At 36.7% G+C, this 16466-nt stretch overlaps 1 protein-coding gene across 3 annotated transcripts in view; it reads left to right on the plus strand.

The window, feature by feature from the left end:
• LOC117327207 overlaps positions 1–16466 on the plus strand; it is a 98943-nt gene that overhangs the window by 78580 nt on the left and 3897 nt on the right. For all 3 annotated transcript variants that reach the window (XM_033884070.1, XM_033884071.1, XM_033884072.1), the window contains 4 exons: positions 2564–2911; positions 3301–3669; positions 4212–4388; positions 10641–10722. In XM_033884070.1, coding sequence (XP_033739961.1) covers positions 2564–2911; positions 3301–3669; positions 4212–4388; positions 10641–10722 — 976 coding nt within the window. The remainder of the gene's footprint in view (positions 1–2563; positions 2912–3300; positions 3670–4211; positions 4389–10640; positions 10723–16466) is intronic.

A 16466-nucleotide genomic window follows, 5' to 3' on the forward strand; every position in this document is an offset into this window, starting at 1 on the left:
AGGGCTTTTAGTAGACTCTAAAGGTTGGACATCATTTGGTCCGAGTGGGAGACAGAAACACTACAGGGTATATGGATAACCTCTAAGGGCTTTTAGTAGACCCTAAATGTTGGTCATCATTGAGGTGGAGGGGGATAGGAACACTATACAGGGTACATGTAACCTTTAAATAGACCCTAATTGAAACAATTTTTTTGACTTCCCAAAATGAATTCTGACTTTTTGGATTGCATTGGAGAGATATGTCTATTTAATTTATGTTCTAACCCTCAAGATTTCAAGTTTGACTAATGTAAACTGCTAAATCAATTTGCACTCGTGGGTTTGAAATGATATACATACGTCTGTATATATTTTGACCCTTCAGCTTTCAAGTTTGACCTCTGCAAATTCTGAATGAATTTTTACACTTGGCCAGTAGGTTTGAAGAGATATAAGTGTCTATTTGATTTATGTTTTGACCCTTAAGGATTCTTTCATGTTTGACTTCTAAAATTACTAAATTTATTTTGACTTAAGGGACATGTCTATTTAATATATCTTTTGACTCAGATTTCAAGTTTGAATCCTGAAAATTCTAAATGGTTTTTGGGTTTGAAGAGGTACATATGTATTTCAATTTAATATATGTTTCGATACTTCCCAAATCAAGTTTGACTTCCAAAATTGCTAAATGCCAAATCAAGGATTAAGTGAAATTTAGTGTTGAGCAGCTTTTGCTATGTATGATGAATTTAAATGGAATAATTTGTATTTGACTGTATAAAGATGATTTTGTGTGGCCTTACTAGAGCTTTTAGCTTGAAGCATACTACAATACAATGACACTGATGGAACACAAATAACCTGCTTCAAAATACGTGTTTCGCCATTTTGAATTCAGAACGACAAGAAAACCATGATCATAACATTATAGAATATACAGAAGTTTCTGTAGTTAATCCTTCATGGAGATAAAAACCTTGCTCCTGTTATGTGATTGGCAGCATCCATATACCATTGAAAACGAGGGCCATGACTCATTGTGATATTAAATGGCTTCTGTTTGATATGGCAGAGAAACCCTTAACAAGTGTTTGATGTTTCTGAGTCCCTTTAATTAGTTCTGACAGAGAATTAAGAGCTCTTTAGAGAGTATTAAATATTTATTTGTTTTGGTTATTGGTTATTAATTGAAAATTTAATGCTTTTGACTTTATAGCATTTTATTAGATGGACCGTTTACCTCTTCAGATTTCATGGGTATTTGTAGTTCTGCTGCACCAACTATTTGGACATATATGGTTAGACCATTATAAAGGGATGATCAATTTCGACCCTGAAACCTCCTATCAAACTGACTTTCATTGCATCATAAATAATTTTATTTGAAATTCTGACTTTGATGATTTTATCAAAACTTGTGTGGATTTCATGGGCAGTTTTCCTGCTGATAATTATTGTCTTTAAAACAAAATATCATTTATGTACATGTGTTTCAAATATATATTGACCTGTACCGAATATACATTGTCCTGTAGAACATCAACACTCGACATATGTCCATTACATTAAAACCATTAACACTGTAATAGTAGGTAGGTCCTACTAAGTAACAACAAATTTACTGGTGAATTATCAAAAATTATCAATTTGATGGAAACTTTACTTCATTTTCAGTTTTGTATATCGGAAACTGATTGGTCAACATCCGATCTCCTGTTATTCCATGTAACAATGAATTGCACTTTGCAACGTTGATAAAGCATAACAATGCATGCTATTGCGAGTGTTCAGTAACGTTGTATAAAGCCAGCCAATCATATGTATCAGACACATTCCATCAAGTTGCAATATGATGTTTATCACATTATGCAGCATTTATGACGTTGTGGTGAATATTTTGGAATAATATGTAGTTTAGATAGCATGGGACCATAACTGTAGTATTCTGTAATATGATTTTAATACTGAAATGTAAAATAAAGTTATAGCACTTTGTTTCTATTGATATGATGATTTATGGAGCCAAGCTGACCAAGATAGACTGAGGCAAGGTCATACATGCATCTTTGCTCCCTAATTCCTCATTCCAACAGAAACTATTTGCCATAATTGGGTAATACCATCGGTCACTACTAAGAATCTTATATCATCAATGGTAATGATATAGCTTTTGGTAGTGACCAATTAGATTTGTTCTTTAATTCAATTAAAAGTCTATAGCTTTTGGAAGTGACCAATCAGATTTGTTCTTTAATTCTATTGACCACATTAAAATCTGCCAATATTTAGTGCCGATGTAAATGAGGCTAAGTTAGAATAAATAATGTTGTGACTGCACCTTTCCTTTATACATTGCAGTCATTAATTTAATACACTAAGTTGTGCTGAAAAGCCCTTTCCAACTGTCGACATTATCTTTGCAAGCATTGCATGTACATTATCAGAAAGAGATGTCAAAGATTTTGGCTACTGATTTGCATTTTTTCAATTTTTTGTCTTCAAAATCAAAATGATCAGAAACCTGTGAATGGATTCACATTCTATAATGTTTCTTGATGTTCCTTTTTTTGTTTCGTAGTGTCGAGTGCCAGCGTCCAGAACATCTTTGTGAGTGGTTGTTCCCGAGAGACGATAGAGTTGGGATGTCCATTAGGTCACAAGATAGCCATCAAAAGACTCTTTTACGGTGTCAAGTCCGATCGTAAATGTGCCGACAGGGGACGCAAGCATAAGAGCGACTGTTGCCGTCGTACATATGATGACTGTCTGATATTCAACGAGGACAAGTACAATGTGTTGAATATCATGTGTTCCGGCTACAGGAACTGTGAGGTGGATGTGAAGAAGATCAACACCCGAGGTGAATGTGATAATCCGGAGTGGCGGTTAACGGACTATATGACCGTCATCTATGACTGTGTGGCAGGTAAGGTCCTAAGGTCATTACATGTATTTATACCATATAAATTCAATCCCACCATGATTGACTGGGTGTGGTAATAGTTTTAGATGGTGAAACTGGGAGAAAATCTGTTTCCAAGGCTCCAAGGGTTTGAGGATATGAGACTGTTGATCTGTACTGAATCATCTAAATTTCTGTATCTTTTCTCCTGAAAACTCAGATAAAGTTCGATTATATTTATTTCCAGTGACATTGTTGTTGACTGCTCTTAGTAGTGTCATACTATATAAGCCAATGTCATAATGGAAGGTCAAGGTCATAATGGAAAGTCAAGGTCAGGACTTAAATTGTGTTAGGGGAGATTATGTAATAAATCTTAGTGTATCTATCTAAACTTTTAATAACTTTTACAGACACAGACGTTGCCAGGTTCTGTTCGAATGACCACAAGCGTGGTAAAGAACTGTACCTATCAAATATGGACTACCCTTCGCCAATAGTGCCAGGGCCTCGCACATGTCGCTGTGTCCTCAAGTCTGGCTATACCCAAGGTCTCTCCATCCACGCCATCGATATCATGATCACTCAGCCGGAGGACAGCCAAATCTGCTCCCAGCGTCTCAGCATCCAGGACACTTACGGCCAGACCAAGGTCATTCGGTGTGGACATGGGGGACTGTACGGGTTCCGCACTATCTACAATAGGATGGTGACCAATGTTAGCCTCGAACTGGAGAGCAATGTGAACGACAGTCGAGGCTACATCTGGCTTCACCTCAAAAGTAAGATGGCTGAATATGTATCATTCTCAGGGTGTTTTCAATTATTGCCATTGTTTTGATGAGAGTGGTTCATTTATGAATTAAAGAGCAACCTTGTGATTATGTATTATTTTCAGAATTATGCCTGAAATGGCACATTTCAACAAAACAAAATTAATGAAAAACTTTCTTCTCATATAATTTTATTAATCATATATATGCAATTGTTACAAGATGTAATGCATACACATATATCCAAATCCACTAAAAATAAAATGATATTTATTTTTGTTATTATTTTCCTTCATGCATTAATTAAAGGACTAAATGATAAAATCCCAAAGAATAAAACGACAATTTGTGTTCATAACTTTCACATAATAATAAACTATAATGACACTTATAAAAAACATACAACAACATCTCGAAATAGGCCAAATGTCAAGGCGTAATACCACCTCTATTGAGATATATATATGTAAAAAAGTTTTTACCTTTGTAACTAAAATCTTACATGATTTAAGGTTATTTAACAAAAGTCCACAAAATTATTATTTTTGAAGGTGAGAACACAGAAGACTTTGTGAATCTGTATTGTGGGGAAGCTATCAGTTCCCTCACAGCTGGGCCTGTTACAAACGCTACTGTGATCCAGAATCCAACACGAGCGCCCCCTGTGGGGAACAATACTGTGTATCCAAGTAAAGGATGGTCAACTCCTCATCTCATACCTGATATGGGTAAGTTCACTCCTAAAATAGTTAGTCTCTGGTGTGTAATATGTATGCCATCATTACCTGCAATAGAATTATGTATGCCATCATTACCTGCAATAGAATTATGTATGCCATCATTGCCTGCAATAGAATTATGTATGCCATCATTGCCTACAATAGAAATATGTATGCCATCATTGCCTACAATAGAATTATGTATGCCATCATTACCTGCAATAGAATTATGTATGCCATCATTACCTGCAATAGAAATATGTATGCCATCATTGCCTACAATAGAATTATGTATGCCATCATTGCCTACAATAGAAATATGTATGCCATCATTGCCTGCAATAGAAATATGTATGCCATCATTACCTGCAATAGAATTATGTATGCCATCATTGCCTGCAATAGAATTATGTATGCCATCATTGCCTGCAATAGAATTATGTATGCCATCATTGCCTACAATAGAAATATGTATGCCATCATTGCCTACAATAGAATTATGTATGCCATCATTACCTGCAATAGAATTATGTATGCCATCATTGCCTACAATAGAATTATGTATGCCATCATTGCCTGCAATAGAATTATGTATGCCATCATTGCCTGCAATAGAAATATGTATGCCATCATTGCCTACAATAGAATTATGTATGCCATCATTACCTGCAATAGAATTATGTATGCCATCATTACCTGCAATAGAAATATGTATGCCATCATTGCCTGCAATAGAAATATGTATGCCATCATTACCTGCAATAGAATTATGTATGCCATCATTACCTGCAATAGAAATATGTATGCCATCATTGCCTACAATAGAAATATGTATGCCATCATTGCCTGCAATAGAATTTAACCAGTCACAGCTGCACCACATGTCTTTCCTAGTCTTGAACTCGAATTACTCGGAATTACAATGAGCTCCATCTTTCATCATTTTCAAAAATTGCTTCCTTTTGATAATTTTAATAATTTTGAAGTGTCCAGTCTTGATCTGGTTGATCCTAAAATACTAGTAAGATGATGAATAAATACAATGCAATGTGATTTTCTCCATATTTATAAGGGCATGTTATTGTGACCTTTCATAAAGTACCAAGGTGTGTAAATCTTCAAAAACTCCAGGAAATAGCTTAGATATATGGTGCCTATAATGTAGATATATTCTGCCTCTATACCTGTAATGCGAGGATGCAGTGCAGAAGTGAATTGAGACATCTGAACGATAATTGAGGAGTACATTTTCAGATTGCACCATGTTTTTACGTTGTAGTGTATGTGTTTTATGTACATACACTCCATGACCTTTATCTTCGTAAATACTTGTTTCGAATCATTACAGAAAAAAAATCTGTTTTGGCAGATAGTATATTGTATAGATCAAAACAGGTGTAAACATGTATCAGGTTGATCTGTGGGTATTTCCTGCCAAAACCTTGTAGGGTCCAATTAGCCTAGTCTACAGCCATACGTACAATACACCAATCTTCATCTTGTTGGTACACATAGATTTCAAGGATATAAACCTATATTGATATCAACAATGTTTTACACTATCATTAATCACAATTATCCCACCTTATTAATCGTCTTAAGATATATATAATTACACATTTTTAATAGCCTTCTATCTGTTACGGGATGGACAGATTGACTTTGGATATTATGGTTGCTCAATCCAATTATGGTTTACATTAATGCCTATAGTTGAAGGATTAGGCTGTTCCTTCTTTTGTGGTGATGAAATAACAGGCTGTTCATTCTAATGTGGTGATGAAATAACAGGCTGTTACTTCTAATGTGGTGATGAAATAACAGGCTGTTCATTCTAATGTGGTGATGAAATAACAGGCTGTTACTTCTAATGTGGTGATGAAATAAAAGGCTGTTCCTTCTAATGTGGTGATGAAATAAAAGGCTGTTCCTTCTAATGTGGTGATGAAATAGGCTCTTCCTTCTTTTGTGTTGATGAAAAACAAGCTGTTCCTTCAAATATGGTGAGGAAATAACAGGCTGTTCCTTCTAATGTGGTGATGAAATAACAGGCTGTTCCTTCTATTGTAGTATAAAACTTTTATTAACTAACTCCTGTCTTTACTTTCAAATAATTATACAGATGTTATTTTGAGGTCATGCCTAGAGGTACGGCTCAACAAGCACAAATTGAACCAGAATTCATCTAGATATGTAGAGTGTAATTTCCTAATTTCTTTAGGTAAGCATTACATATAGACAATGTGAGGAAAAAAGAACTGAAAACAGCTACACCTTGTGTGTGAGTTAATGGAGTACTATCATTGTATGGGAGGCTGCCAAGGTATACACAGATGGGCTACACTTGTTCTATACCTGCCCTTCTGTTTATCTCGGCGTAAACATCGGAGTTACGTAACATGTCTGGGAAAGGTGAAATCTGTAGACTACAGTAAATATTGTTACTGTTATGATATTTTGTGAAATGTCATTTTAGAGACTGAAAATATTCATCTTCATAGCAGAGTGTACCTTTATAGTAATGTCAGAACAGAATGTGAAATCTATTAACTTTAACTGTATCAGGCTTCACTTAACTCATCTCTTCATAAGGCTTCACATAACTCATCTCTTCATAAGGCTTCACATAACTCATCTCTTCATAAGGCTTCACATAACTCATCTCTTCATCAGGCTTCACATAACTCATCTCTTTATCAGGCTTTACAAAACTCATCTCTGTTCCAGGCTTCACATAACTCATCTCTGTATCAGGCTTCACATTACACATCTCTATATCAGGTTTCACATAACTCATCTTCTCATCAGTCTTTATATAACTCATCTCTTCATCAGGCTTCTCATAAGTCATCTCTGTATCAGGTTTCACATTTCTCATCTCTGTATCATGCTTCACAAAACTTATCTCCTCATTATAACACATCTCTTTATCAGGCTCCACACAACTCATCTCTGTATCAGGCTCCACACAACTCATCTCTGTATCATGCTTTACAATATATATAACTCATTGCTGTATAAGGTTTCTCGTGACTGGCTGAACATAACTCATTTCTGTGTCATTAAGGCTTTGCAAATAAATCATCATTTTATTATTCTTCACATAACACATCTCTGTATTAGGCTAAACAACTCATCTCTGTATCAGTCTAAACAACTCATCTCTGCACATCAGGTTTCACATTACACATCTCTGAATCAGGCTTCACATTACACATCTCTGAATAAGGATTCACATTACACATCTCTGAATAAGGATTCACATTACACATCTCTGAATAAGGATTCACATAACTCATCTTTGAATTAGAGTTCACATAACTCATCTTTGAATTAGAACTCATATAATCATTTAATCTCTATCAGATTAGAGCACTGGAAATGTAACCTCAGATGAGGATCCAAGGTGTGTGGTTCATCACTCCCTACCCGTGTCGGTTTGTGTTTCTTAGGAAACTGAAAAATGGCCCAGTCTGTGATGTCGTGGTTGAGTTCTTGGGCAAGACACTTAACCCTAATTGCTCTTGATGGCATGTGATGGGCCTCCTGTATGTTTTTCAGTGAGGTAGTCACCAACTACTACAAAGAGACCCAGCCTCAAAATCACTCTGGTATCACGTTTCACACATTACTCATCTCTTTATAAAGCTTCTCATAATTAACTCATCTCTTTATCAGAATTCACACCTCTTATACCTACTAAGTGTACTTTAAAGCACACAATACTGTATATGTTTCTAAGTATCCTTAATGTTAGTGTTTGTGACTATAGGATCAGTACTTACAGAAATGATTGATGTGAACTCTCCTAAAACTGAGAGGTTTATACTATTATGCATTGTGTTTATTAAGGAGATTCTCTTTTAAACCTGATAAGTAGATAATTTCTTGGCTATATATACATCTGTGATATGTTTTATGTGTGTGTATGTGCCTGTGCTATTTTATGGAGTGCTAGATTTGAGATAATCTGTGTACACATCATTACAAAGAGTGCTACAATCTGCAGATCATCAGCCGATTAAGGTCACTTCTTCCTATATAGTAAACACAACAATTCACTAAATTAGCCCTCACTTCCTCCTGCTTTCATCTGATAAATCATCTCATCTCTCATCAGATCAGTTTCTTCCTCCCTGGTTACAGCAGAACGCTGTTAATTTTATTGGAATTTGAAGTATTTTTGGTATTCTTATAAAAATCTATTTCAGAATTGGTTGTTCATTTCAGTAAAAGCATTACAGCAACATCAGTTAATTGATTGGTCCATACCCTATCACTGATAGATTATGCCAGTATTTTAATCCATATTTCTTGTTTTATGCGCGGTAGCCATGTTTTTATTTTTAAACAGTATAAAAGCATACAAAGTATTCATTTGCTATTAAAACAATAATGCAATTGTGCCATTTCAGCAATAAAAAGTCAAATTTTATTGTGTTTAAAATTTTTTGCACAGTTTCCGTTTTATTAAGCCTGTAATTATTGTCCATTTTATAAGGTATAATAAAAAATTGTCAGATATAAGTTAAAACATGAGAAAAGTCTTACATTTTTAGGTCACCTGAGCAATAAGCCTTTGTCTGGAATATCCACCATATGCCTTTGCCTGGTTAATCTGGCAATATGCGCTTGATTGGTATATCTATCAATAAGTCCTTGAATGGTATATCTGACATTAAGCCCTTGACTGGTTTATCTAGCAATAAGCACATGACTGGTATATCTGGTTAAGCACCTGACTGATATATCTAGCAATAAGTCCTTGACTGGTATATATTATCTGTCAATAAGTCCTTGACTGGTATATCTGGCATTAAGTCCTTGACTGGTATATCTAGCAATAAGTCCTTGACTGGTATATCTAGCAATAAGTCCTTGAATGGTATATCTGGCAATAAGTCCTTGACTGGTATATCTAGCAATAAGTCATTGACTGCTATATCTGGCAATAAGTCCTTGCCTTATAAATCTGGCAATAAGCACCTGACTGGTATATCTGGCACTAAGTCCTTGACCGGTTTATCTGGCCCTTGAATGGTATTTCTGGCAATAAGTCCTTGACTGGTATATCTAGCAATAAGTCCTTGGCTGGTATATCTAGCAATAAGCACCTGACTGGTATATCTAGCAATAAGTCCTTGACTGGTATATATTATCTGGCAATAAGTCCTTGACTGGTATATCTATAAGTCCTTGACTGGTATATCTAGCAATAAGTCCTTGACTGGTATTTCTCGCACCTCGGACAGGGAAATCTCAAGTGATACCCAGTGCTAGATTTTTCTATCTCGTCCGATCTGTCTGGTACCTTTACGTGTGTTTTGGCAGAATTTTAACCCATTCATGTTTTCATCCGCGCAAGTTAACCAATATTATTAGAAATATGTGCATTCAAACTGTTTTTGTCATGTATTTAATTACTATGCATTGTTTGGTTGGTTGTTGTTTATTATTAAAATAATATGTACCGATTGATCATTGTTTTTCTTCTTCGATATAACCAAACTATATTTTTACGTGAAAGGACTGAATTCGAAGCGCAGATGAAGTGGTTAATCGGCTATGAACCGGGAGACCCAGACGGGATACTCTTACACTCTAAATGCATATATAGATGGGTTGTTATTATACAACTAGATATGTAAGAGATGCGAGAAAAAAAATCTATTACCTGTAAGTGATCGAGATCAGGTTATCTCAGTCTTGGGCTAAGATTCTGTAACATCCCAACCTCGGCTAACACCTCGGTTGGGATTATGTTACAGAATCTTAGCCCTCGCCTGAGATAACCCGATCTCGATCACTTACAGGTAATAGATTTTATTAATCTAGCATTAAGTCCTTGACTGGTTTATCTATAATTCCTTGACTGGTATATCTGGTAATAAGTCCTTGACTGGTGTATCTGGCAATAAGTCCTTGACTGGTATATCTGGTAATAAGTCCTTGACTGGTATATCTGGTAATAAGTCCTTGACTGGTGTATCTGGCAATAAGTCCTTGACTGGTATATCTGCCAATAAGTCCTTGCCTTGTAATTAACCCACCTCTGATTTGGTTCTATGGGAATGCTAACTCATACGATGTCATTGTCCTGAGATGTAATCTGCTGCCAACCTTAATTTTGAAGTTGTATGTTGCTACAATCCTTGGGCTTATTGCATCATGAATGGGAAACCATTTGAAAGTGCTAAAGATGGATTTATAATTGTCCGTTCTGATTACCATTATTACATGATCTCTGGTTGATGTTGACAGTGGCCATCATTGGAGGGATTGCTGCAGCCGTTGCCCTAATCTTACTGGTCTGCCTGGTTGCCATTGCTGTCCATTGTACAAGGTATGTACAGGTCATCACAATTTACAGAGTAGCTATCAAATATTGTAAAATCAAATTAAAAACAGTTTGACAGTTAACAATGTTTTGCAGAGTATATTAAATTTAACAGGTATTGCTAATGTAAATTTTAACGAAAAAAAGAAGTTTTCATTAATTAATTTGTATTCCATGCTGTCATAAAGGCTGTGAATTGATAAAAAAAAAATACCAGCAGAAGACAAACCCTATAATGTAATGCATTGTTATGTACTTTTAAGCTTTACACAAATATAGATTGACATTTTGTGTTTATAGAATTTATTGAGGAAATTGTTGCCAGCAAACAATTCAGCTTAATGAAATTCCAACATTTATGAACCGAAAAGTACAAATTGATTTTATTTTATTTTAAGGACTTTTCTGAAGAATTTGAAATTACATTAAAACTGTAAATTTGATTTCAAGGTTTTGTATAAGAGCTAATTGAGACTTGAACGAGCCATATTGGGAGTGTTAATTTGCTTATAATCACATCCCTTAGCTCCCAATCAACACTCAGGCTTCAAGTAAAGGAGAATTCAATTTAAAGAGGATAAACAAGATTTCAGGCTGTAATGAAATAAACTGAACACAGTTTGTATCTGTTTCCACACAATAACACTGCACTAGTGTTGATTTAAACAATGTCTGTCCAGTACAGTTTTGAAAACGATGCATCACAGAAAAATTTGACCAGTTTTCAACAGTTATAATTGAATTCTGTTTTTAGAATCTTGTTAAGTGAACTGTATAACAACATAACTGGAACAAGATCTCAAAGCCTAGAAAAAATAAACCAAGAATTCAAAAACAAAATCCAGAGCTTGGTTCCTATTACAGAGCTTTTGGACAGCCACTGTATTGATGCTGAACAGTCTATTAAACTTCATAGGTGGTAACAGGATAGTGGCTGTTAAATTAAATGTTTAGATGGAAGGGAAGCTGTCAGACAGGGAATTCATCAAGTAGAAAAGAGAATGTGGGCTTGCAACCCAAAGCTTCTCATCATTATAATAATTCACTAACCAGAACAACCACAAGCATCTCATCATCAAACTCACTTACCATAACAACCACAAACTTCTCATCATATAACTCACTGACCACTAACCACAAACTTCTCATCATATAACTCACTGACCACTAACCACAAACTTCTCATCATATAACTCACTGACCACTTACCACAAACTTCTCATCATATAACTCACTGACCACTAACCACAAACTTCTCATCATATAACTCACTGACCACTAACCACAAACTTCTCATCGTATACACTTACTGCTGTCAACTTCTCAATAAATTTACCACATATCTTCACATTTTCAAAAATGTTCAATCTTTCTGTTAAGGCATCTGCAAATTACATAATAACATTCTATCAGTTATGAAATGAATAACACTCTATCAGTAATGAAATGAATATTTTTGATTGTTTCAAGTGTATTAAAGTTTAAGATGTTTAAATGGAATCTGAGAAATCACTTGTCATAAGATTACACATATTACCTACTAATGATTTTGGGTTTTCTTCCGCACACTTGAGAGTGTGAAAAAAGAATGTCCCCCCATAGTTTCCATGGTGATAAGTTGATAACCTCTAGCTTGTAAGATGTATATCTGTCTGCTGAGACAAGCACCTCAGTAACACAGACACCTGCAAGTGTGATGGAGGACCAAACCAAACCTTGCCACCCACTCCCACATCAATTGTGTCCAATTTGTTTGAAAGGTCAGGTCAAAATGATACACTTTGACCTCTGACCTCACTGAGTTATATGTTCCTATCTGCCTTACATAAGAACCAGGAGTCTGAACAATCTTACAACGTCTTGGTATCATAACAAAGCAGTCATACAGCTATTGTTTTAGTATGAAGGATAGAATTTCAAAGACATTGATGAAAATGGAATCACCCTGTATTTCTGAAGAGGTCATATTCATGACTGAAAGTTCAATATACATCCATGGGAATTGCCCTACACGGACCCTACACTACTTTATAGGAATGAAAAATCTGCAGCATTGGAAAATTGTCCAGATTTTTTTGCTGTTTTCTTTATGCATTTTTTCTTAACAAAACAGAAACCAGAAAGCACTTAGGTGAAATGTTAAAAGGATTTCTGCATGTGCTATTTCACAATGTTTAATAACAAAGGAAATATCAGATTTCAAAAGTACACCAACACATCTATATAGGTTAAAACTACGTTTGTATAGGAGCCCTTGGTATAGCATTACAGGATAGTGAAATCAGGATAAATGTTGGTGTGTTTTGATATGTAAGGTTATAGTGTCTCAGTGTATGAGGTTGGTGTGTCTGGGTGTATGAGGTTGGTGTGTCTCAGTGTATGAGGTTGGTGTGTCTCAGTGTATGAGGTTGGTGTGTCTCAGTGTATGAGGTTGGTGTGTCTCAGTTTATGAGGTGGGTGTGTCTCAGTGTATGAGGTTGGTGTGTCTCAGTGTATGACGTTGATGTGTCTCAGTGTGTGAAGTTAGTGTGTCTCAGTGTATGAGGTTGGTGTGTCTCAGTGTATGAGGTTGATGTGTCTCAGTGTATGAGGTTGGTGTGTCTCAGTGTATGAAGTTGGTGTGTCTCAGTGTATGAGGTTGGTGTGTCTCAGTGTATGAGGTTGATGTGTCTCAGTGTATGAGGTTGGTGTGTTTCAGTGTATGAGGTTGATGTGTCTCAGTGTATGAGGTTGGTGTGTCTCAGTGTATGAGGTTGGTGTGTCTCAGTGTATGAGGTTGGTGTGTCTCAGTGTATAAGGTTGATGTGTCTCAGTGTATGAGGTTGATGTGTCTCAGTGTATGGGGTTGATGTGTCTCAGTGTATGAGGTTGGTGTGTCTCAGTGTGTGAAGTTAGTGTGTCTCAGTGTATGAGGTGGGTGTGTCTCAGTGAATGAGGTTGGTGTGTCTGGGTGTATGAGGTTGGTGTGTCTCAGTGTATGAGGTTGATGTGTCTCAGTGTATGAGGTGGGTGTGTCTCAGTGTATGAGGTTGGTGTGTCTCGGTGTATGAGGTTGGTGTGTCTCAGTGTATGAGGTTGGTGTGTCTGGGTGTATGAGGTTGGTGTGTCTCGGTGTATGAGGTTGGTGTGTCTCAGTGTATGAGGTTGGTGTGTCTCAGTGTATGAGGTTGGTGTGTATGAGGTTGGTGTGTATGAGGTTGGTGTGTCTCAGTGTATGAGGTTGATGTGTCTCAGTGTATGAGGTTGATGTGTCTCAGTGTATGGGGTTGATGTGTCTCAGTGTATGAGGTTGGTGTGTCTCAGTGTGTGAAGTTAGTGTGTCTCAGTGTATGAGGTGGGTGTGTCTCAGTGTATGAGGTTGGTGTGTCTGGGTGTATGAGGTTGGTGTGTCTCAGTGTATGAGGTTGATGTGTCTCAGTGTATGAGGTGGGTGTGTCTCAGTGTATGAGGTTGGTGTGTCTGGGTGTATGAGGTTGGTGTGTCTCAGTGTATGAGGTTGGTGTGTCTCGGTGTATGAGGTTGGTGTGTCTCGGTGTATGAGGTTGGTGTGTCTCAGTGTATGAGGTTGGTGTGTCTCAGTGTATGAGGTTGGTGTGTATGAGGTTGATGTGTTTCGGTGAATGAGGTTATAGTGTCTCAGTGTATGAGGTTGATGTGTCTCAGTGTATGAGGTTGATGTGTCTCAGTGTATGAGGTTAATGTGTCTCAGTGTATGAGGTTGGTGTGTCTCAGTGTATGAGGTTGGTGTGTATGAGGTTGATGTGTTTCGGTGAATGAGGTTATAGTGTCTCAGTGTATGAGGTTAATGTGTCTCAGTGTATGAGGTTGGTGTGTCTCAGTGTATGAGGTTGGTGTGTATGAGGTTGATGTGTTCCGGTGAATGAGGTTATAGTGTCTCAGTGTATGAGGTTAATGTGTCTCAGTGTATGAGGTTGGTGTGTCTCAGTGTATGAGGTTGGTGTGTATGAGGTTGATGTGTTTCGGTGAATGAGGTTATAGTGTCTCAGTGTATGAGGTTGATGTGTGTCAGTTTATGAGGTGGGTGTGTCTCAGTGTATGAGGTTGGTGTGTCTCAGTGTATGAGGTTGGTGTGTTTCAGTGTATGAAGTTATTGTGGATGTGTCTCAGTGTATGAGGTTGGTGTGTCTCAGTGTATGAGGTTGGTGTGTCTCAGTGTATGAGGTTAATGTGTCTCAGTGTATGAGGTTGATGTGTCTCAGTGTGTGTAGTTAGTGTATCTGGGTGTATGAGGTTGATGTGTCTCAGTGTATGAGGTTGGTGTGTCTCAGTGTATGAGGTTGGTGTGTCTCGGTGTATGAGGTTGGTGTGTCTCAGTGTATGAGGTTGATGTGTCTCAGTGTATGAGGTTAGTGTGTCTCAGTGTATTAGGTTGGTGTGTCTCAGTGTATGAGGTTGGTGTGTCTCAGTGTATGAGGTTGATGTGTCTCAGTGTATGAGGTTTATGTGTCTCAGTGTATGAGGTTGGTGTGTCTCAGTGTATGAGGTGGGTGTGTCTCAGTGTATGAGGTTGATGCGTCTCAGTGTATGAGGTTGGTGTGTCTCAGTATATGAAGTTATTGTGGGTGTGTATGTCTCACTGTGAATGAGGTTGATGTCTTTCAGTATATTTCTTGGGTAATTTTATAAATACTCAGATCTGGAAAAATGAGGTCAAACTATTAAATGTGAATCTGCGATAGCTCCTGATGGAATGTCATCTGTGTAACAGTGTAACAGACTGACTGTCAGAACCAAGATTGGGTCTCACTTGTTTATAGAGTTGATGGGTAAGGTTCATTACACCAATCATCTCCCATTATAGAGGTCATGACAAGAAGAATTCAGCTCCTTGATAAAGGTTAACATCAGGAGATCTTCCAATCATAGCCTGCCTTCTCAGGTGTCTGTATGGGCTGTATCTACTTGTACCACTTTCTTGGTAATATGTAGTTATCTGTAGTAGGTATAGGTTTGTAAGTCTGATTACAATATGTGCTTTGAGAATTGTATATAATTATATGGATTCTTGGATCATCAGGTCCAAATGATGCAATGGCACAGTATTTTACTGTTTATTTAAAATGCTCCTGCTCCAGAATGTCTCAAAGATTTTGACCAAATTTGGTTTGCTTGGTATCCTTGGGTAAAGCGGACTTAATTTTGTGCAAATAGAGGGTCACACCTACCTAATCCTCCCATCAACTTCCTCTGGGGAAGACGACATGGAGTTATTATAAAGTGTGGGTCTGGGAAGTATAGATAGGATATTTAACACATAAAATGATTTTCAACAGAATAAAACTTCCAAGTGCAGGCCCTCTGGGCCTTTTTTTAAAAGATAACTTATTACACAATGATATACTAAAAACAAAAGGTATAAATACATGTGGGTCAGGACAATATTGTACATAATATATAAAAATGTCATGACCTGAAATTATCGGGAGCCATTTCACTAGGACAGGTACATAGAAATGGTCACTAGGTTCCCAGTATTCACAGTGTTGATGTGTTGTTCAGCACGATGTAGAAATAATCTACAAGTAGGTTAGTTAGGTTTATAAACTTTATGTAGGTTAATTATGATCTATACTGGTCTAAAATAACTGTGATTTCCTCCAGTTATGGATGTGTAATCCTCTCATGAAAAATTGAAGAGTAATACGAAAAAGATGTACACAGCAAGATTTAATCTCTACTGTCAAATCGAAAAAAAGTTCATGTAGCTTCCTGGCCTAGACAGAACGTAA

Source organism: Pecten maximus, chromosome 5, assembly GCF_902652985.1.
Source record: "Pecten maximus chromosome 5, xPecMax1.1, whole genome shotgun sequence".
Classification (NCBI taxonomy): Eukaryota; Metazoa; Mollusca; class Bivalvia; order Pectinida; family Pectinidae; genus Pecten; species Pecten maximus.